Source organism: Poecilia reticulata, chromosome 5 (genome assembly GCF_904066995.2).
Source record: "Poecilia reticulata chromosome 5, P_reticulata-male-v2, whole genome shotgun sequence".
NCBI lineage: Eukaryota > Metazoa > Chordata > Actinopteri > Cyprinodontiformes > Poeciliidae > Poecilia > Poecilia reticulata.
In genome coordinates, this window is record NC_088834.1 from 12,338,087 (window position 1) to 12,361,160 (window position 23,074).

A 23,074-nucleotide genomic window follows, 5' to 3' on the forward strand; every position below is an offset into this window, starting at 1 on the left:
GTTGTTTTTGATCCCATCTTTCTAAAACATTGCATAACTGTCAAGGAGCAAACTAGCTAATTAGTTTTAAATCTGTGACGTAAACCTATTACAAACAAGTGTAAGTTTTAGATCAAAAGCCTTTTAAGTTTGATGAGCTTTAGTCTTTAATGTCAACTTTGTCTTAGAGGTGATTAGTCAAATGATTTCTCCTTTTAAAAATCTCAGACTTTGAATAGTTTTCCCCCAGTAATCAAAACAGTTAGCTCACTTTAGAGCACACCTTAAGTGAAAGAATATCTCAAACGAACTATGTGAACATGGAAACATGTCCACTGCTCTGGACACTATTCTTTATTGAAGTCTTATTTTACTGTTTTACTGAACTAAAGTCTTATTCTACTGTTTAAACGTGGTTCTTTGTATGATTAGTTTTAAACTTACTTCTAATAAGCTTCACCAGGAGAGAGGGCTTCAAATTAGCTTTTGACTAGAGGGAGTATGCAGAGAACAAAGGTTTCTTTGAAATGTAACATTGTTTTATGTCCCGTCTTTGATTAAATGCATTTGAAATAAACGTGTTTATATCCTGACAATATAGAATCCAGGCCTTGTGAAATTTCCTGAAAACTCTTGTGGTTTTTTTTTTACAAGACTTCCCTCCCCTAAACTTCCCACTAATGCACTCTGATGTAGCAGTCTGAGCCGTCAGCTTCTGTAGCAATGACCTTTTCTGACATACCCTCCCAATGACTGTGCTGGACAACTGTCGAGTCAGCAGTCCTCCCTCTACTGTGTAGGTCATGACCTAATTCTGGATTTAAATCTCTTATATTGGTATTATTTAACATTCTAGTATCTTATTCTGGGTTTTCATTAGGAATAATCCTTAATCACCACAGTGTTTTGTTTTGGAAATCAAGTTTCGGATAATGTTACAATTTACAAGGGTAGTTAGAAATTAAGGAGTACATTTTCTACAAAAAACTCAGATATTTTGAGATTAGTTTCTGAAATCTTTTCAAAGAGAACTTGAACATTTCTGAGCTTGAAAAGTGGAAAATTTGCATGAAAAAGCAGAAATTTTGAGATGAACCTCAGAAATTTTCTAGAAAAGACAAGGAAATTTGAGTTTGAAACGTCAAAAAATTACTACAAAAATGACTGAAATTTTTAGATTAATCTCAGAAATTTTCTAGAAAAAAACTAGGAAACTCGTGAGTTTGAAATATCAAAAATTTGCTTGAAAAATCTCAAAAATTTCTAGCAAGATTAATCTTAGAAATTCTGTAGAAAAAAAAAATCAACCTGTGGAACTCAGAAATGTTCTTGTTTTTTCAAGAAAAGAGATTAATCTCATGGAAATTTTAAACCTTTTTTTTAATCTACAACGGCATAGTTAGATGCATCTCTAATCATCGATTAAAATTGCACTCAGAGGAAAATAACCACCACAGGAGTCAAAAGTGGCAAAAATGATCATTTTAGTTTGAACTGAGCCCTGAATAAAAGTAGCTTTTACATTGATGCCAACATTGAGCAGTAAGGAGGTACCATATAACACAAAGTGTGTTGTATTTCTTCCTTCCTCAAGCAAGCTGCAACAGCGAGATCCAGACAGTTCCTGTTTCCTAAGAAACATTAGCGTGGCGGGGATCAGCTCAGTCCAGGAGGCTTCAATAGTAGGCAATTACTGACATTCTGCAGAGGCGCCTGAAGGTTGAGGTGCTCAGCGGAGCCGTCAAAACAAAAGGCTCTACATTACCATAGTTTCTGCCTCATGAACAGCTGGCATGGCACAGCAGATGCATCAACAACTTAAATGTGTTTGCTGATGGAGATGAGTTATTCTGGATCTAACGGGGATGAAGAACTTCCAATGAAGACCTCTGCAGACAACCGAGGGATTATCTCTGTACAGAAATGATGGGCTGAGCACGGTGGAGCAGAAGCCTACTATTTTAAGCATGCACCCTAACGATGACAAGGAAGGACTCGCTGCTGGCTCTGCGAATCCCCACGGTTGTTTTTTTGTTTTGTTTTTTTTTAACGCCGTCCGTCCGACAGTCCACATGAGTCTTCTCTCTGTTTGCCGTTCCTCTGTTTTGCTTGGTTTCACACCCCAGTTTCAACTTCTCCTCTTCCTGACAATGACAAGAATCACTGTCATTATTACAATGGAATGGCCGGGAGTACGTTGACGGCTCAGAGAGCTGTAACGTGGCTTAGTGAGGACCCACAACACTGTTCTCTGGGTCTGTTAAAGTACTGCGAGTCATCTGATGACTCCATTCTTAGCTGGAATTGACTCAAAATTCAGTGTGAAAGTCTTAATTGTAGACCAGTCTAAGAGAAATGTTCGTATTGCTGCTAAAATGCACAGTGCAAAGCCCTCCCAAAGGATGGGAAAATACAGCCAAGCATTTGGGCCATACTAAGAAAAAATAAAATAACTAGAATAAAGTCATAAAACTACGAGAATGAAGTTATAATATAACAAGAACAAACTCGTACAAGAAAAAAAATCATAATATTTTGAGATAAAGTCATAATATTACAAGAATAAAGCCAAAATAATACAATAATAAAGTCATAGTAGTATGACTTTTTAAAGTCGTAATACTACGGCTTTCTTCTCATATTATTTCAACTTTATTCTTGTAATTTTATGACTTTATTCTCATACAAGTGCATTCTATTATGACTTTATTTGTAATAAAAAAATTTTATATTTTCCTAGTGTGGCCCTAAAACTCCATCGTAGAAACGTGTAAAGTTGCGGCCAAAGGTTTTAAGACTGACTCAAGCTTTACTGCCTCAGTGTTTGTGGTGGAAATCTGCACGGAGTCCAGGATGTTACAAGGAGCCCTAAATATTTACTTTCCTCAAGAAATTGTTATTAAAGTCAACACTGTGATTCTATCTGAATCAGAACAGCAAGATTGTTGTTTCAAAAGAAGATTATTGTTTCACATGAAATCTTTTGTTAATTTTTAAGGAAACATGTGTCATAAGTGCTTCGGATAAAAAGTGGATTGCTTGCAAAAGATATTGCTGCTGGACAAGCCAAACCGACCATCTGTGAAAGCACCGATTCACAGCAAATGTGGTCTCAAGGCACTTAAAAAAAAAAACTGCAACCCCAATACGTAACTTTCATATTAAAAGATGTTTTTTACATATTTGTTAAATATGTTGTAACAATATGGTTTGAAACACATGATACGTGAAAAAAAACCAAGCTCCTTTGCCTTCTCCCTGCTGCTCTAATGGAGCAGCTACACCGCTCCATTAGAAACAACCAATCAGAGCTAGGAGGAGGGTCTTAGCGCTGTCAATCATCCTTGACAGCCCCCTTTTTTTTCTTCTACGCATAGAACTGGCCGCCAATGTTCAGGCTAGTTAGCATGACGGTGGATAAGCAGTTTTTCTGTAAGTTGTTTCACACATTGATGATTGACAGCGCTCTGATTGGTCATTTTTCACCGGGAAAGGTAAATTTTTGCAGAGGGCAATACTAGTACTAGGAGGAGGACCTTTCTCTTTACACAGACTATCTGTCTCATACTAAACTGTCACGACATGATGACAGTTTGAACAAATACGTAAAACACATATTTTTGTAAACGTTACATTCTGTAGCTTTAAGGGACGGCAGTTGCCAACAATGCATATCTTGTTCAGGAATGAATGACAGCAGGCAAATTTGAGTTTCTCATCCAACTTTCAGACTTTTGCCTTGCGGCAAGGAGAGTATTGGATTACCACCACTGGAGAGCTCAGTCAGGAATAGCAATGAAAAGGCTACATGTGTTCAAGTGTTTCTTGAATGAGAAGTCATAGTTTTGGACTCTTGCTGGGTTTCAGACAGACAGCAAAGCAGTGAGTACTGACAAACAAATACAACAAGGACAGGCTGAGATTCTGCACAATATACTCAACTGAAATTCTCAGATAAAGACCCATAAAGGGGTATCTGCAAAACACAACTTTTCTAACGGGGAAAAGGAGAACATTCTCATTTTGGTTTAAAAACACTGCCATAAGTCTAACGGTTTTAAGGCAAAAGCAATAAGGAACTGCTGCATGGATCAAAACCCAATGTAAAATATATAATCATATCATAACCCTTTGAAACTCCAGTAAACTAAATCCGACTAAAGGATCTAACAACATCAAAGCAATAAAGTTTGTAGAATAAAAAAACTTCAGTCAGTCACGAAACCTTTGGCCACCACTTTACTCAGTATTCTGGTGAATATTTCAAAAAATTGTTGTCCTGAAAAAGCTCTTAGATTTATGTGAATTTTAACAGTGTGAACAGCCACTGGCAGCACTTTAAGTGAAGAAAATCCTGCTGAAGTGTGATATTAGTACTCTAGCTCAGAGAAACAGGCAGGTAGACATTAATTTGGCCTTCAGACAAAAAAAAAAAAGCTTTGAGAGACCACACTGCAGCAGCTCATGCAGATGTTAGGCAACTGATCAAAGGAAAGAAAAAAGAGGGAAAAAAGCAGTGGTTAGCTTGCACTTAGTGATTCACACCGCGATCCTAAACACTAAAAAAAATACAGGCAACAACAAAACGATGCAGTAAGGAATCAGACAAACGGAGCTCAGCTCAGTCACACACATTCACAGAGAACGTCACATTCATTTGCAGAAAGTTCAGGAAAGAAAGCATGAGCACACACACTGTATGAACACTGGTCATGTTTATGCTTGCTGGAGTTGTGGCCAATGTCTGTCTATCTGTCTGTCTGTCTGTCTGGCTCTGAGTAGAGCAGTGCGGATTAGCGTAAAATCTGTGAAGCTGTGCTGAAACAGTGTGTGGCAGGATGTGCAGTGTGTCTGTCACTATCAACGCTATGGAGGTAGACGCACTCGCACACCGAGCGACGGTATGGGAGCGCGTGGCGTTCTGTGTTTTTTTTTTTGTGAGGGTAAAGTGAATGAAGCGGCTTTGCTAAATGTGCGCCAGTAACGGCTGGGTCTCGCTTTCGGGGGGCTCACCCTCAGGGGGGGGCAGCTGGTACACCACGCAGAGGGAGGAGTACAGGCAGCCCACGAATGACATCAGGCTTGCAAAGTACATCACCCCCTGAGCCCCGCCCACCAGTGAGGTCAGAGGTCCCATCGCCACAGAGACGAGGATCTGTGCCAGGAAATACTGACAGCTGAGCAGAGAGATGTCCACCCCCATCCCGCGTCTGGTCCCCTCTTCGGACGAGCCGCAAAACTGCAAGGCAGAATAAAATTTGAATTGAGGTAAATAAACAAAAATAGCCTCATCTTGTCTGTACACGCGATAACCAGCTGTTTTTGTCTTTTATTGTGCAATACAACATAAATCTAACCAATTGCAGAGCCTTTCAGAGTTTAGTTTGCAGCCCACCAGCGGGTAGGCCTTTATCACAAGACATGTATCCATTTTTATCCTGCAGCATTAAGTGTGACTAAGAATGATGGTGATTCAGATCCGGAGTGCGTTCACACCAGCCCCATTTAGTCTGTTTTAATCAAACTTTAATTTGTGTGCCAAGAAAGTCCAGTTTATTTGGGGAGATGTGAATTCTGATGTGGACTAAAAAGAGCAAACTTTGGTCCACCTAAAAACTTAGGTCTCAATTTGGTTGAAATGAATTCTGGTGGGTTTTCGAATGCATATGATGCTAAACGCACCGGAGAATGCTCAAAAAGTAGGAAGTGCACTACAGTGAGGAGTATTCTGGGTAAATACAACCAAAACATGAGTCTAACAACAGCGGGAGAAATAGATTATGATCTTTTGTCAAAGATAAAAGAGAAATCTTTTGAGCACGAAACTCTGATGCCACTCCATTTATCTTTACATTTCATAAATCAGAAAGTTGTGCATTGGAGAATGTCTTTCTGTTTCTGTCAAAGGTTTACAAACACACTCATTTACAAACGGTGCATTCGAACCGTCCTTTTCTCAAGGTGGAATACTATTACCAAACAAAACTTTACAATTTTTCAAACAACAGGTGTGGGCACAGGTTTGCCAGAAGTAATGTCAACGTGTAAGTGTATTGCACAATAAAAGTAATGGACCTTATTGGATTACATTTAAAAGTGTAAACTGTGCCAGGAAATAAAATAAAATGAGCTCAATCAAATTTGTCACAAGTCAACAAATGTAAAAAGAGCCACAATAAATAAAAATATGTGCACCAAACGTAATGTAATATGCAGACTGAGGGAGAAAAGCAATGGTTTAAAAATCAATCTAATTTCTAACTAAACAATGCTTCATGTTACAGCATTTAAAGACATTCTGCACAACAGAAGATGCTCACCTGAGGGCTCTGGTAGTATTCACACAGCAGAGAGTAAGGCAGCGTACACAGAGAGGAGAAGAGCACGCCATAGGTGACACAGAGCGAAAGCACCACATAGAGGTTTGTGGATAGCGTTGCAAGGCCTGTGCCCAAACCAAATGCCAAGTAGGCAAAAAAATAAAGAGTGCGTAGGGAGAAACGTTCCTCTAGCTTCTCCAATATGGCTACAAGTTGTAAAAGAGACACAGAAAAACAACAAAAGTCAGATGTTATTTTGTATAAATCCCATCAAATTAAGATTTTTCTTGCATGAAAAGTGAACCGTTCAGTTCCCTGCTTGCCTGAGTAGAAAGCAGCGCTGAATGCATAGATGCACATGCCCCAGCAGCCCATGCTGACGCCAGCATTGTAGCGCTGGTAAGCTTCAGAGTCGTGCGCCGCTTTGGGGTCTCCCTCAAACACCACCTCGCCCATGAAGTCGGTGTAGAAGAGCAGCATACCTTCAAATGACAACCAGCCTGAAAATAAAAAGGAAAGAAAGGAAAAAAAACATCAATTTATTCAACAAATTCAAAACAACAATGGTTTTTTTAAGTGATTAATGACTCTCACCTAAAAAATGATTAGTGCATAAACTCCTCAGAGAGGGAGGCATTCTGTAGATGGCTATACACAGCAGCTTCATGGACATCTGGGATTCTCCTGTCTCCACATTTTCACTTAGATCACTCTCGTATCGCACTCCATTTAGCAAAATATTTGCCACCTGGTCCAAAGAAAAGCAAGAACATGTAGCTTAGAGTTAAAATGCAATGGTAGCTGTCAGATAAACAGCCTTTGAAAGAGTTGCCGACCTGTTGGCTGAAAGTCACTGTTCTCCTCCGCCCATTCTCCAGCCCAACAATTTGTGTCGCCGTGGGCTCCTCCATCAGCGCCAGACTCTGAGGCCGCTTCAGGATCCCAGCAGAGGAACCCCGGTGCAGCCCGGCCCCTGACTGAGACCCGGCTGTGCCCGCAGGAGCGCCTTGAGTTTGTGCATCTCCCTCGGTCTGAGGCCCCTCTGCCTCCTGAGCCTCTTCAGCTGGATGGGACCCCCCATCGGCCTCTGTTTGCCCTGCAGGGGGGTTACCCGCCTTCTCAGAGGGAGGGGATTCTCCTGGAGGCAGGGGCATGGCGGTGGAGCCTGAAGCCAGGGTCGGAGGCGTCTGCTGGCCTGTGTAGCAGTCTATAAGCACGCTGTCTATGTAGGAGGTTCCTAACGAAGATGCAAACTCATTGATGCCAGTGAGTGAGCTGTCCCTGCTTATAAAGCTGCCATATTTCGGAGTGAGGGGACTCAGGGGTGATATGGGGCTGGTGAGGCCGGCACATAGGCGTGCGTTGGCGCTGCAAGAGTGAGCCAAGGGGTCAGAATTACCTTGATGAGGCTTGGGAAAGCTGTAGCTGTAAAGTCCGTCCTCGTCCTCCTCGTCCAGCCCCGGACCGGCTCCGGGGGGGACGGGAGGAGACGGAGGCAGAGGGAGGCTGGGGCTTTTCAGATGGTTCTTACTGGAGTTTCTGTTTGGTTGGCTCTTTGGTAACGACCTCTCGGGAATGCTCATCAGAGTCATGGCGGTGGCGAACACCAATGTGATGCTGGTGAACAGGTATATGACCCTGAGCTGACCCCCCATGGACCTCCCAAACTGCGTCTGGTCCCAGTTGATCCCGCCTACGATGTAGCCAAATCCTCCTCCCAGGCCTGAGTGCGGGAATGGAGAGGGAAAAGTAAGAAACTCCAGTTAAAACAGTGATTATCGCTTTTATGTGCTGTTGTTTGTTGCATTTAACAAACTAAACGGACATTTAGGTCCTTCACCAGCTTTGTTTTGTACTCAACGTTTTGGGGGTATAAATCGCAGCTATGTGAAATTAAACACCTATCATGTCTAAATTTACACCCATCTGGCAGACATCTTGAATTTTACACTTCCTATATCAACTGATAAATTTATATAATGGAATAGAATTTAGATCATTTATATCTACTCATTGTCTGCTGTACAGAAATGTGTATTTATGTACTATACATGCACTAGCAGACAGAGATAAGAACAGTACAGTAGTGAAAAATTTGTACTTAAAACTAGCCTTAGCTTAGGTATAATTTACTTCAGTAGAAGTAAAAACCTTTACATAACCAGAATAAAAAACTTGTTGAGATTAAAGATGTTATTTACAAGAATGTCCTGGGCCTGAGAGCAGTAGAACAAAATAAATAGATGTACAAAGATCTGGCCACTATTTACTAGAAGCATTTAATTGCCAACAAAAAGCTTTTCCACTATTTATGAAGAAGATTATAAATAATTTTTTATGCAATTTTTTTGTCAAACTTGAAGTAAAACCAGAAAAGTTATTTCTCCTTTCGCACCAGAAACAAACTTCTTTGGACGAGTAAAAACAACTTTAAATCAGAGCATAAATAATCGTGGCTTTAACTTTACTTTACAAAACTCTACATTTAAGGTAGAAAGAGAGTTATTGTTCTGCTTAAGTCTAAAAAGTCAACATGTACCACACCAGCAAAATCAATTTTCTTTATTACCTGCCAGTAACGCGTGAATGTTGAGCCCCCGGTCCTGATCCTCCGGGCTGCACACATCCATCATGTAGGCGTGGCTCGGGTTGTCGGCCGAGTCGGCGCTGAAATCCATCAGGACCACGCCACACACCGTCAGGATGATTCCCCACTTGTGATTTGATGCCGTGTCGGCCAGGACCCCCCCGATGTCTCGTCCGTTCAGAACCAGGGTCAGACCCACTAAAGCCCCTGAGTAAAACAAAATACAACATTTCTTACATTTTTAGGAAGAAACTGGTGCATGTTATCTAAACTTGGTAAGAGATAATATAAAATCTAATATATTATATTTATTTTAAGACATTATATCTAATGTGTACTCCGTCTGTCGTTAAAATAATCTGGCATAATGAATATTAAAGCTACAGTAATGATTTGCATGCCACTTATTTTCATAAACTGTCTAGAGACATGTTGTCAGAAGTTCATAGAATAAAAGAACAGTGTTAATTTCACTCAAACATATATCTATGAAAAGTAAAATTAGAGAAACTGATCATTTTAAGTGGTCTTAATTTTTTTCAGAGCTGTATATCAGACTCTTTTATGGCTGACCAGCAGTGTGCAGCAACCGGTGGTGTACTTTTACTCTAAACTCCATAAAGCTGGAAAAAAATATAGACTGGCAAAAAGCAATTTTGTGTTTAATGTATGTGAGTTTTTTGCATTTTCTTTAAAAGAATTGCCTAAAAGTTGAGATGAATTTCTGGACTGTGGTAGATTTGTATGATTTATTATTTTTTTATGCTCTGTTTTTGACCTTCCCTATCTTTTCTTCATCTTGTTAGCTCTGTGACAACATTCACTGTAAAGCAGGATCACTGTTTCGTTCTTTGAGCATGTCTCACCTACAGCCAGAGCAAAAATAAAAGGTCTCCTTCTTCCAAACCGGGACGTGCAACGATCACTCCATGCTCCTATAAGAGGCTGAACAAGGAATCCTTCAAGACAAACACAAAAAAACAAGATTTTTAGTCTATTATGAAAGTGAAACACCTGTTAAGGTGGATCACTTACATCCCTGTGATCCACTCACCAAGAATGGGACTAATGAACCACACCAGGCTGTAGAACTGATCCGGGAGGCCCATTTGTAGGAGAACAGGGGTCACATAGGCCGTTTCCATGGCGTAGCTGAACTCAATCCCGAACAGGATGCAGCCGTTGAAGAGCAGCTCCTGGAAGGTGCGTCTGGGGGGAAGCTCGCTGAGGTCCAGCTGGTCCAGGGGACAAGGCGTGTTGGGCGGGGGAGGCGGTGAGGGTCGTATCAGCTTCCTGCGCTTCGGCTGTCTTTGGAAGTTGTTGGCTCTGTGACTGAGGTGCCGTGTGGTGGATGTCGGGAAGCTGGCCGTCTTGGGCAGCGAGGTCCTCCAGAGGCCTTCCTGAGCTGAGGATGACCTCCCTCCTGGGCTGGCCAGGAGAGGGTCTGTGGGGGTCCCCATGCCTGGAGATGACATCTCTCTCAAGCCGGAGTGCACTGCAGCATGAGGACACCATAACATGCAACGGCAAAGTTAAAACTGAGACGTGATTAACTTGTGTTTTGCTTTAAACCCTCATCTGAGGGGTCAGCCTTGGATCAGAGTGTGTTTTGGTGCTGCTGGTGATTCCAGCTACAGCTGCTGAGAGGACACTGCAGTGATCAACGGGCGCACTGCATCCAGTGCGCATGTTGTGCGCAGAGCCCATGTGCTCTCCGCGGCTGATACAGCAGTGTACTCTGCGGCAGTGCTCTCATGACGCCTGTTTCCATTTTAATTTTTCATGCAGGAGGACCAAGTCGTACACAACGGAGCCAAAGCAGAGACTATTAGGGAGATAATGCATCACCATCGGTCGCAGTTCAACGAATATCTAAAAATATGCGGATTGTTGGTATTCACGTAGCCTTAGATCGGTTGTCTGCTCGCGAAATCTTCGCAAAATGATGCTCTGCGTTTCCCTCGACTTGGCATTTAAAGGTCTTAAAGGTGAACACTACCGCACGACCGTGTGTAAGAGGATTTTAAAAAAAGACGTGCAGAGATGAAAGATGATAATTACCTTCGAGGGGCGGCTCGTCATTTATTGCGGCACACTGTGTAGGTAAACAGTGGAGCCATTATGGTGGGCAAAGAGACGTAGTGTTAATTACAGGAGTCATAATTATTATCAATATCATTATTTTTTGCTTTGTTTTCCTTTGATGCGTCTTCCCCCCCGCTCTCCCTCTCTCCTGTGTCCCTTCTCCTCCTTCCCCCTCTTCCTTTCTCCCCATTCGCCTCCTTTCCCGGTCTCTCCTGTGACGTCATGCCCCTCCCTGCAACATCAGCAGCGTGATTACTACGCCTCAGCATCTGTTTATGACATCTATCTATCTATCTATCTATCTATCTATCTATCTATCTATCTATCTATCTATCTATCTATCTATCTATCTATCTATCTATCTATCTATCTATCTATCTATCTATCTATCTATCTATCTATCTATCTGCATATTTTGCCTATTTATGGGTGGAAAAGCCATTTTATGAAATGTTTTATAAAATTATTGATACAGGAATAGTTTTAAAAATGTACCTTTATGTGAAATAACTATAACAAAGCATTTCCTATTTTATCATTTTCTCTTTTCCCGTTGATCAGAGGTTTTAGAGAATTCCCATTTAACAATTTTTTGCCCGATTTCCTTTAGAAACTGGATGAAGACTCTTATTTATTTTGTCAGCATGCACAGTGAGGAGGACGGTATGGAATAGGAGAAAAAACAATGTTAGAGGGGTCAATAAGTTTCCATAGCGACACCAGACATCAGCAACTTTTTGTATTTTTGCCTGTAGCCAGTCATAATATAGAAAATGTCCAGAGCCGCAAAACCTATACAGCTCTTAAACAATCTCGGAGTATCAGTTTTCATTTGATTAACTGAATAATTATTAACATTAACTTGGTTTGTGGTGAAAATAAGAACCACAGTTTCATTGTTGTTCTTTGACACAAAGGACAAAAAAATCAATATGTTCTTCTATTCAATATTCTATATTTACAGAAAATACTGAAATAATAATTAACTCTTTGCAGCCAAAGGACAAAAAAAACCTCAGCTATGAAGTCAATACACCAATGTATCATCAATCATTTTCTATATTGATAAATTATTTGCAGATATTAGGTAATGTAAGGCAAGGTAATAGCACTTTTTCAGCAACAATGCAATTCAAAGTGTTTTACAAGAATTAAAGGGAAATACAAACAATATAAAGTAAAGAGCAAAAGAAGAGAGAAAATCTGTAAATGTAATATTAAGTGAAAATGTATTATTACATTTATCTGTTCTTAAACAGAACTGCTCAGTTGGCTAGGAATATTAGGAACCACTGTGGCTATGAAAAAAGTATTTTTCTGTCCTACCATCACAAAAACAAGCATGTGAAGTTTGATCAACTACACTGACCAATGTCTTTAACTTGAATTTTGTTCTATGCTCATGTACATTTGTCACCTCTTTGAAAGATTATTAGGTCTGCTTCTTTAGCAGAAAATCTTACAGAATAAGCAGAAATAACTTAAGACAGGGGTGCTGTGGTGGTGCAGGGGTTAAGCACAATCCACACATGGAGGCCTTAGTCCTCAACGTGGCCGTCACAGGTTTGATTCCTGGCCTGGTGACCTTCATGTTTTCCCCTTTCTCTCATTACCCATTTTCCTGTCAATTCACTATAAAATAAAGGCTGCTAGAGCCAATAAAACCTCTAAAAAGAAACAACTAACGACTTTTTCTGAATGTTTTGTGATAAAAACACAAAACTGAAATTCATAGTATTATTTTCTTCAGCACGTTCCTCCCAACATTGACTTAAAATGTACGGCTGCAAGTTCTCGTGTGATTAATTGTGACTTTTTGTCAAAGAAAGCAGCAGGAAGTTTTGGTGCACATAGATAAAGCAGCACATATTCGCATTGTGGTTTTGTTCTCATTGTTTTTAGCTCATGATTTATGTGAGGGTCTGTCCTCAATCAGAAACTTTGGAAACAAAAAATCTATTCCTGGGTTCCTCCTGTCATGCTACTGCCGGTTGTTCCACTTGAAAATGTTTGTTTTACATTATTACATGTATATTTGCACATCAAAAAATAGCAACAATAACAGAAACATGTTTAACTATTCCAGAAGAAATGTCACATGAATGCTGAGAGGGTATTTTAAGAGCAGACAGTGACACGCTGTCTTTCAGCTGGAATGGCTGCTTTTTGTTCACGGTCTCTGCAGGAACACTGAAGTGGCTTCAGGGCCACTTCTTATAGCCGACTCATTATGTCTAATTGAGTTTTAGTGTGATTATCAAAGCAAGAGGTCGAACACCTTCATGCAGAAGAAGTAGAAAGAGCTGCTAAGGCAGGTTAATAAATGAAACATGGACCAGACGTGCTAATTGATTTTTCTTTTAAAGAATAAAATCAAAGCTTCTTCCTGTAAAACTTTAATTAAAAAACAAAATGCTGTATAAGTGTGAAATGCAATAATGAAGCTTCACCTGAATCTGAAATGAACCAGATGTTTTATTGCTTTGATTTTAGATGTTAGATTGCTGAATAAAATTATTTATTACTGGCAATTAGTAATAAGTAAAGTCTTTCTAATGTGTGATTATGGAACTGAATATGAAGCATAATGTTTGCCTTTTTATCTGCAGTTAAAAGTTATTGATGTTTAAGTTAAGTGACTTGTAACATAAAAAGATAGTCCACTCTATGAACTTCTTTCATAATAATAATAATAATAATAATAATAATAATAATAATAATAATAATAATAATAATAATGTTTGCTATTGTTATTGTTGTTGTTTTTGGTTTTATTTTGAAGGAAATCATATGTATCACAGCTGTTATCTTTATTAAAAAAAGAAAAACTGCAAACCAAAGTGGCAGCAATATTTAGAGTTTATCTCCTTCCTCCATCTTTGATGGTCAAACATGTATAGTTACCAAACGATCTCAAGTAGGACAAACATGCAAAGAGGTAATAAAATGTAGCCTACATCTTATTTAACTAGAGCATGTAACAAAGGCCAGGCAGTAAAAACCCGTCACCTTTGAGCCCACCTGCAATAAACCTTATGCAATCTGCGATATGAAAAGGTGATTTAAAAAAAAAAAAAAAATATTTGCTCAAGAGTTAAAGTTTAAACTATAATCTATAGTCTGCAGTTATTAATAACATCTGTACTGATACGTATCTTGAGTAAAAAGAAAACAACCCTGTAAAGCAGAACCCACAGCAAAACACGCAAATATAATGTAATGTAAAGAAATCACGTAACGAAATCTGTCGTCACCAAGCCCCGCCTTCGGACAGTACACGCTTTTTGATTGGTTGAACGTTCAGAATCAGTTGAGTTTCATTGGATTCTAAGATTTTGTAGTCATTTCAGGAAGAAGGTGTTTTGCAACTGCTGTCAGAGTGTAGTGGGCGTAAGAAGTGTTTACAGACTACACGTTAGTGTCCACTTCTCGTGGATTTTCTCATAAACCGGTTTTGTTGTAAAGTCTGTGCGGGTAGAGCCGTGGAAAAATGGCTAAAATCGATCTGGCTAAAGTCGGGAAGAACTTACTGAAGAGCGCTGACAGTGGAGAGGTGAGCTGACCGAGTGGGCTCTGTTTACAGCTGAAGGTTTTTTCTCTATCATAACTGTCTATTTAGATGTTTTTATTATTACTATTATTATTATTAGTAGTAGTAGTAGTAGTATTTATTATTAATTCTGTAACTTTTGTTGTTGTTATGTTAACTGTTTCCTTGAATTTAACATTTAAAGGAGATAAAACAGTTGTAGGTTTGCTTTTGCTTTGCATAAGCAGAATTTGCTGTGACATAATGATGATTTGATGTAACATGTGACATTTGATGTAATATGTGACATAATGATGATTTGATGCAAATAACCCTGTTTAAATCACTGGTTTAACCGAGAACCGAATTCATCAACCAGTTTACCAAATACTCTCACCTGCTTCCCATTCATTTCATTTTGGGGTTTAATTTTCCTCCCTATGTTTCAGAAAGTGGAGCTCCAGTCTCTGTGGCAGGACCAGCCTGTGGTTGTGTTCTTTCTGCGCAGGTTCGGCTGCCAGGTGTGCCGATGGATGGCGTCAGAGATCAGCAAGCTGGAGCCTGACCTCCGGGCCAACGGGGTCTCCCTGGTGGGAGTCGGACCAGAGGAGCTTGGGCTGCAGGAGTTCAAGGAAGGAGGGTTTTTTAAAGGCTGTAAGCACCACTTACTCACATCATGCAAATGTAGCCCCAAATGATAAAATTAAATCTGCATGTGAGATCAAATATGGCCACATTTAAGCCGAGGTCAGAGATGCATCATTTCCAGGCTGAAGCCATCATTGTAACCTTAATGCCCTCTTTTGTAACACAGAAATCCCTGTGGGCGCGTCACGGGGGCATACAGGCATTTTTATTGACTCCATTGTTTTCTACAGCCACTCCTGTTGCGTGAATAGTATAAAACATCATCTGTCACCTTCTGTTTCAGCCATTTATGTGGATGAAGAAAAGAATTGTTACAAGGATTTGGGATTCAAACGGTGAGCGCATGAAGTCCATGTTTAGATCAATGAAAATACTGTTTTTATTTCTAAACCTTTGACACTAACTGCAGTATAATCTGGTTGAATTTCTTAGACTCTTTATCTTAGACTCTACAGTGCCCTGCAAATGTTTTAATCACATCACAACTTCAAACTTCAACGTATTCTATTTAAATTTTATGTGTACATTTTCAAAACAACATGTCGTAGCAGCTAACATATCACTAATTGATAATTGATTTTCCTTTTTTTTCCATAAGTAAAACGTTCTGGAAGATGTTATTTGTATTTACGTATCAAGTTAACACTTTATTAAACCACTTTAAGTGCAGGCGTTGTGAACTACAATTGGATTCGGCAATTTGCTGATCGACTCTAGTAAAGAGTTTGTATCTGTTTACTCTTCCAGGTACACAGCTTTAAATGTGCTTCCTGCTGCTTTAGGGAAGAAAGTGAGAGATATAGCTTCAAAGGTAGGTCTATTCATATTTATTTTACTGCTAAAGAAAGGAAAATACAAATTCAGTTGTCCGCTATTCTTTAGAGCTCAGGTTATTCATATTATAGTCATAAGATATAAGATAGTATGCAGTTATATTAACTTTTTCTGACCGTGTTTTGCTTCCTTCAGGCTGGCGCTGCAGGAATCCAGGGAAACTTGAAAGGAGATCTGATGCAGAGTGGGGGCTTGATCATTGTGACAAAAGGTATAATCTTCATGCATACGGGAAAATAAAGCACAGATTTCAGTCAAAAGAGCTGATGATCACCTTACAGGTTGACACTGACAGGAGAAATTTACCCTGTGATTTAAAGTCGGTCAGGTAAAACTTTGGAAATGCACTTTTGCCGTCTGTCCTCTAGAGGGCAGGAGTGTATCATATTTTTTATCCATTAGTGCTCAGTAGGAAAACAACCTTCATTTCTTGTTTCTAAATCATTGTTACATCTTGTTCAGTTTTGAAGAAACTCATTTATAATTCCACAGAAAGTGCTGACGTTTGTTTGTTAAAATCGCAGATACAAATAAATAACATCACCTACTTATAAAAATGGTGAGCGAAGCCCATAATTTTGCTGTTGATTCAGATCATTTTCATTGTCAGGATAAACACTAGGGGCCAGAAATAGATGACTGCTGCACCGCTCCTCTCGGTTAATTTACTGATGCTCTTTTTTACGGAGCTGCAGGGCATCTTGCCCTGACGGAAAGGAGTTTAAATCGCAGGTCATTCTGTACTGTGCAGCTGTACAATTTTGTCTTTGTTCTACCAAAGCTCCTTTATGGAAACAGTCCAGCTTCTCACCAAATGATGGGATGCTACTAGTATATGGTGATATGTTAGAACATAAAAACATACATGAATAAAGCAGCAGATGTGTCATAAAATATAACAAATGCATTAAGCATGTAGCACCTGAACCATTTTACATTTGTTGAGAGACAAAACAGCACCAGAGTCACTAAAAGCATCACAAATCATGACTGTAAAATACCATTTTGCAGGAAAACCTTTGGACTTGCCTTATATTACAGGTTTTGTAAGGTTTGGCGCCATTATCATCTGATGTTAAGACCATAACTAACATTAAAATGTTAATTTCAGGGCTTAAGAAGTGGCTGATGATGAACCAGAACAACATTCATTTTTAAATGTAATTGTAGTTTTAAATGTATTGTTTTTTTGTTGTTTTTTAAATAATTTTACTGTTGATGTTAACTTTTCATTTAAATCAACAGTTAAAGATCCTTCTATAACTGCCCCCTAGCAATGGTTACTCCTGGTTACTAGCAATGGCTATAAAAACTATGATGCAGGCATTAGATGGTCTTGATCTATGGGTCTTGTATGTGTTCCTATCAAACAAGCAATAAAATGAATAGACATAAATTAATTATAAAATATTAATTTGTTGGGTCATTTATTTCTTGGAAAAGAAAAATTGAAGCTTCTTTTTCTGCTAGGTTTATGTATCTTTGATGGTGATTTCTTTGTGTTTGTTGTTGCGACTTTATGCTAATATTATTTCTCCCAAATACTCAACATGAAATCTGTGCTTCTTAATACTTTAATAACCTAAAAAATGCATAATCATTTCTATTTTCTGCTGTTAAGGTGGAGAAAAGGTGTTGCTCCACTTCATCCAGGATTCACCGGGAGACTTTGTACCTCTGGACGACATCTCCACGGCTCTCGGTATCTCAGCCACAGTAAAAGCCGGGCAGAAGCCAGTGGTAAGGCCTTTTCATTTGTTAAACTAACATAGTATGACTAAACGGTTAAAAAGAAAAGAGGGGAAAGTGTGTGACTCTCTTACGTCAGCAGATACTGATGCAGCTGAGATGTCGCTTCACAGGCAATTTCACACCTATTAGTTCATCTTAGTGGTCTGTCAGGACCTGGAAAGCTTTTGCTCTGAAGTGATGAACTCTGTTCTTAAAAACACAAGAGAAGGTCTCACCAGACCAGCAGGCAGTGGTGGGAAGTAACGAAGTACAAGTACGTCGTTACTGTACTTAAGTACAATTTTCGTGTATCTGTACTTTACTTAAGTAGATTTAATAATGGATACTTTCTACTTTTACTCCACTACATTTTACAGTAAGTATCTGTACTTTCTACTTCACTACATTTCTACAAAACTGTCGCGTTACTCGGTACATCGAAGTCGCATTGTGTTTTTTTTCCGTTAAAATGTGAAGTTCAGGGTCTTAAGGTGGCGCCGTAAAATCCGAGCAATAACGTGACTTACGTGTCTGTTGTCACCATCGGCTCCACCTTTACTCGCACGCGGAGCTCCAAGACATGCGCAGTGGTTTCCTCTGAGCGTCAGTAATATAATAGTACTGAAGCGCTCCATAAATCATAAGATATGGCGACATGTAAAATCAGCAGCGCTTCGCTTTCGCAGACGGTGGGACTTTGTCCAATTTTTGTCACTTGGAAGGAAAGCTTAAAGAAAGGTAAGCTCCGTGGACGTGATGCTAGCAAAGTTAGCTGTATTGACTGAGACACATGTTGCATCTGCGATGACTGACATGTCACAGATATGGGACAACGCTGTGACCAAAGTGCAATATTGTAATATGACATTCACGGACGATCCGATTCTTCTGGACGGATCTTGACTAAGTCCTATAGTACTGAAGCCTCACTGAGAGCCGTTCTTTGTTCTTGTAATACTCTGCGAAGACTGCAGTAGCTATTTTATTTCATTAAAATATCTTTATATTTAATTGGTGAATAAATAAAACAAGAACGTAAGAACGCAGAACATGCTCATTGCTCTTTGTTTTCGTCACCTGTCATGGTGGCAGACGTTGCAGCAGGAGGGAGGATGAGAACAGTCACGGTGCTCCTCCTGCTTGGTTACTTGTTGCTTATTGGGCCTTGGACAGTGTTCATAGTTGAGCGTTGTGAATTGCTGTTTAATGGTGCAGACAATTATTATTTCTGACATTGGCAATATGGGCAACCGCACAGGGCGTTATTTCTTTAGGGATGGCAGGAGACCTCTGTGTATTGTGGCACAGAGATGAAAGCAAAACAGAATGAGGAAGAGTTTGAATTGATACTGGTTAAATTTATTTCAGCTCTAAGTATTTAATATCTAGGTGGGAAAGTGAATCTTTCAGATCAATTTGAGAAGCAGTTTTGATAGGTGCACTAAATTTTATTGTCATGTAGCATGGGGTGCTGGTTTTGAATTGGTCTTGGGTTCAGTGGTCCAGACTACAGCTCTGCTACGTGGCTCCTTGGTTCCATGTCCTCCTGTGCCAGTTGGATTTCTTTCAAAATAAATGTGTGGCAAAAAAAGTGAAGTTCATGTTATGTTAGGACAGGAGACCAGATGTTTCCATCCCTGAAATTATGATGCATAGAATCATATATCTAAGTCTAATCTATGTTACAGAATAAACGCAATAAAAACATGTTTTATCTGTGGCATATGATCATATGATTGGTACACTTAATGATATTAGTGATTAGGCAATGCATTCAGCAAGTACTTTTACTTTTAATACTTAAGTATTTTCAAAAACCAGTACTTTTTTACTTTTACTTAAGTAAAATGTTAATGTGGTACTTTGACTTTTACTTGAGTACATTTTTGTCTGTGTATTTGTACTTTTACTTAAGTACATTTTTTGAGTACTTTCTCCACCACTGCCAGCAGGATAACATAAAAACAGCCACAAAGACCCAAAACAAAACTCAAAAAATAAATACTGTTCTACTCTTGAGTAATTTCTTGGATGGCTACTTTTTACTTCTACTTGTGTAAAAATATGTAGAATTAGTGCTACTCTTACTTGAGTACAATTTATGGATGCTCTGCCCACCTCTGGTGGTGATATTGCAGAAGCATCTGAATTGATATTTATTCTATCAGAAAGGCAGACTGGACTTATAAATTGAACTTGTATGCCATAGAAATTCTCGTAAATTTTCAAATTTTGTCTTGGGAGAATTTGGACTTTTTATTTTAAAATATATGACTTTAAAACAACATCAGATCACTTTATTTGCTTATAAAAAATTTAATTTTGGGAGTTCTTAGTTACTGGTCAGCAAATTTAGGACTCTAGAATAATGCTTTTGTTATTAACTTTCATTGATATCTTTATAAAAGAAATATAATTATAATGTCCACGTCTGGATGGCTCAAAAACAAACTAAAGGAAGGTTTTGAAGTGGCTTAGTCAAAGTTTGGACTTGAATGGTGTCCAGACGCTGCGTCCTGGATGTCACCTGCTGAAAAAAGTCTGCAAAGAGGAATTGGTTTTGGATCCTCTGAAGTTATCACACAGCTCCAATGAGAGTTGCAGTTTACATTTTGCACTTACATTGCTTTTTTTCTCAATACATGAGATCATCAAAAATAAAAAAAAGAAGAAAGAAACAGCATTTTTTTTAAATGCTATTTCTTCAGAAATGAACTGATGTTTTTCTGTTCATCTTTGTGTTAAATTTCATTTGATGAGTAGAAATGTGGCAAAAAAGCAGGAACAGAAATCTGATGGGGTGCAAATATTTGTTCATACGACGACCACAGTTACAAAACCACAAGCGTCTGGATCCCGCGGTTCTCAGAATGATCCACGTTATCGATTGTGGGTCTGTGATGTCGATGTCTAATGTGCCATGAAATAGAAATTACATCTGAAAAGCATCTTCTGTGTTTTGTTGTAATCGCTCTGGATCACTGAGCTCACTCCTCAAGTCCAGACCTTTTATGGAGATTGTCCTGTGATCATTGGATATTTTGATATGCCACATGAATTCACCACGTTTACTTCGGCCATTTTGCTTCCTGGCTCTGCTGCCTGTTTCCAACAAAAGCCCCCATGTCGGGGCTGCTGCAGCGTACCCTCATGACCTGTCTGACGACTAACAGATGACACTGGGAACAGAATAGACCTTGTTTCCTCTCAGGGGTCATTATGTGTCTGGAACCAGAGCAAGTCACAAGCTGCAACTGTTTTAAGTTTGGAAGGAGATTCAGACAGAGTTGGAGATGCTGTCTTTGCTCAGGATGTACCTTCCTCTCACCTTTAGAAACATTAAAAATAAATGATTTAATTTTTTCCTTCAGAAAATAAAATTTGATAACACTGAGAAGCTAGGTTATACTCACCAGTTTTCTCACTTCTTATAAAATATACTACAAATTTGTAACCATCAAAGTCTGTCTACCCAAACTGTACAGTCCAGACCACCACTATTATTTATATATGTAATAAACTTTATTCTGCATAAGAATAAAGACAGAAACAAGCTTCTTGTGCTGATATGGAGTAAATTCCGGTTGTCTTTAGCCAATCCAAAGCATCTTATGAAATTAAATCCAGATTTGTCCTGAAAGGCACCAAACTAACTGGTGAAGAAACCAAGATCCATTACTCATTAAATATATTTAAAACTGGTTATTTGAGCAATTACAGTAATAGTAGGAAACACAATGATTGGGTAACAAGTCCCAATTGTAAATTGTTTAGGCTTATGTAAGTACATCTCTGGCTACGTTTAGCTTCACAAAGAAAAATATTTTCACACATTTTTCAATGAATTTTTAGAAATGCTCAAATATTTAAGTCCTTTTCAAATGTAAAACTAAAATGACACAAAGCAAACTAGCAGGTCTTGACTACTGAAAAAACATTAATATTTGGAAGAAAACATATTTTACACACAATTTATTTTGCAAAAATCTCTTTAAGTAAAGGTTGCATATGTAAATCTCATTATTTATTTCCTGTTTTGTGCCCTCTCTTGTAGTGCAATGATGATGTTTGTACACGATGAAGCAGCGGCGCTGAGCTTTGCCTGAAATCCTCGAGTCGCCAACATAAAGGAAGAGGATCGATAACACTGATAATACTGCAGTAACTCCAACGCCTTGGTTGTCTTTACCTTTTGTAAAATCTCAGTGTACATGCAGTTAATACTTTACCTGAATCTTTACGGTGCATGGAAACACTTTTTGATTCTGAATGTGATTCAGAAGAAAGTAATAATACGTTAATCATTATTTATATTTTAATGCAGCTTTGTAAACTGTCTTATTTTGTTAGTCTGGTAATGATTTCACTTTGACTTCAGTTTTTTTTTAGTTTGGATCACAACGCATCTAACTAAACTACTTTCTTACATTCATTTTAACTGTAAAGAATAATTTGTGCAGTCAACAATAAAATCTTTTGGAGATAAATTATTACACAGAATATTTGACATTTTTATGATGTTTGTCTCCCTTAAATAATTCAACATACTCCTTGGAGGTTTCATTTGTTCAGCTCAGTTCAGTTTTCTTATTCTCCACCAATTCACAACAAATATCACTCCTATGCAATTCTGCCTGATTATCATCTCCCTCCAGTGCTCAGTCTGGATTTCTCCCATTGAACTCGATTTCTTTGTTTTTGAAACGTAGTTTGACAAAGGCAGCGGAAGAAGTGAACAGATCCATCCAGTTAGTGTTGGCCAGATATTGAGCACTTAAAGTCAGTTTAAGATATTTTATTTTTTGGTGAAGATGTCGTGGCCCTATTCCTCACGGGCTTCGGCAAAAGTCTAATTCTCCATTGTCTGAAGAAAAGCAATCCCAGAGCATGATGCTGCCTTCATCAAGTTCTCTTTAGACATTAGGTTCTGTGTCTGTGCAAACCACGTCTTTTTTTAATTATTACCCAAATATTTTGTTTTGTCAAACTCCAATACCTTCATCAACAAGGTTGTTGGAGATTTTCGAGATAATGTATTTTTTCTTGCAACTCAAATCCTTATTCCTGATATATAAAGCATAAATGCCTTTGTTGTCTCATGTAGGACACAATTAGCTGCCTGCTGCTTCCTCATTGTTGTTGTCAGGCTCATGGCAGACTCTTATGAAAACATCCACTATCTCTAATGTCTCTGTTATCCCACATTTTCTTCAGTTATTGATTATTGATGACTGCCTTGATTATTTTGTGGATAATGCAGCTGAATTTTGGTTGTTCTCTTCTCCTTACTGTTGCCTTTACAAAATGAAATTTGTATATATTTTTTTAACACTGTGCAAACTGCGACTTTGGACGCAAATG

At 38.8% G+C, this 23,074-nt stretch overlaps 2 protein-coding genes across 4 annotated transcripts; one reads left to right on the top strand and one right to left on the bottom strand.

Moving 5' to 3' along the window:
• Positions 1-1,446: 1,446 nt before the first annotated feature.
• On the bottom strand, positions 1,447-14,989 carry slc45a1 (solute carrier family 45 member 1). Of its 3 annotated transcripts, XM_081607031.1 has the most exons (10): positions 10,948-11,107; positions 9,941-10,381; positions 9,753-9,845; positions 8,869-9,093; positions 7,136-8,022; positions 6,894-7,047; positions 6,623-6,799; positions 6,300-6,505; positions 4,993-5,218; positions 1,447-2,123 (listed from the first exon to the last, which is right to left on the bottom strand). In XM_081607031.1, the coding sequence occupies exons 2-10, from the start codon at positions 10,359-10,361 to the stop codon at positions 2,095-2,097; spliced, it is 2,418 nt and encodes an 805-aa protein (XP_081463157.1). In that variant the 5' UTR covers positions 10,362-10,381; positions 10,948-11,107; the 3' UTR covers positions 1,447-2,094. The 3 variants fall into 3 exon arrangements, with proteins under 3 accessions (XP_081463157.1, XP_081463156.1, XP_081463155.1); XM_081607030.1 differs by lacking the exon at positions 10,948-11,107 and adding an exon at positions 14,898-14,989 and having other exon boundaries at positions 1,447-5,218; XM_081607029.1 differs by having other exon boundaries at positions 1,447-5,218.
• On the top strand, positions 14,277-22,203 carry prxl2b (peroxiredoxin like 2B). Its single transcript, XM_008408588.3, has 7 exons — positions 14,277-14,524; positions 14,950-15,154; positions 15,432-15,483; positions 15,896-15,959; positions 16,118-16,193; positions 17,604-17,722; positions 21,768-22,203. Exons 1-7 carry the CDS (start codon positions 14,462-14,464, stop codon positions 21,792-21,794), a joined length of 606 nt encoding a protein of 201 aa, XP_008406810.2. The 5' UTR covers positions 14,277-14,461; the 3' UTR covers positions 21,795-22,203.
• Positions 22,204-23,074: the final 871 nt, after the last annotated feature.

Bases quoted from the DNA above. Each gene is read 5' to 3' on its own strand.
- prxl2b (XM_008408588.3), top strand. From the start codon at position 14,462: ATGGCTAAAATCGATCTGGCTAAAGTCGGGAAGAACTTACTGAAGAGC. The intron at 14,525-14,949 runs GTGAGCTGACCG...CCTATGTTTCAG, and splicing joins AGAGCGCTGACAGTGGAGAG to AAAGTGGAGCTCCAGTCTCT. The intron at 17,723-21,767 runs GTAAGGCCTTTT...CCTCTCTTGTAG, and splicing joins AAGCCGGGCAGAAGCCAGTG to TGCAATGATGATGTTTGTAC.
- slc45a1 (XM_081607030.1), bottom strand. From the start codon at position 10,361: ATGTCATCTCCAGGCATGGGGACCCCCACAGACCCTCTCCTGGCCAGC. The intron at 7,048-7,135 runs GTCGGCAACTCT...TCTTTGGACCAG, and splicing joins CAGTGACTTTCAGCCAACAG to GTGGCAAATATTTTGCTAAA. The intron at 6,800-6,893 runs GTGAGAGTCATT...TTTTATTTTCAG, and splicing joins ATGCACTAATCATTTTTTAG to GCTGGTTGTCATTTGAAGGT.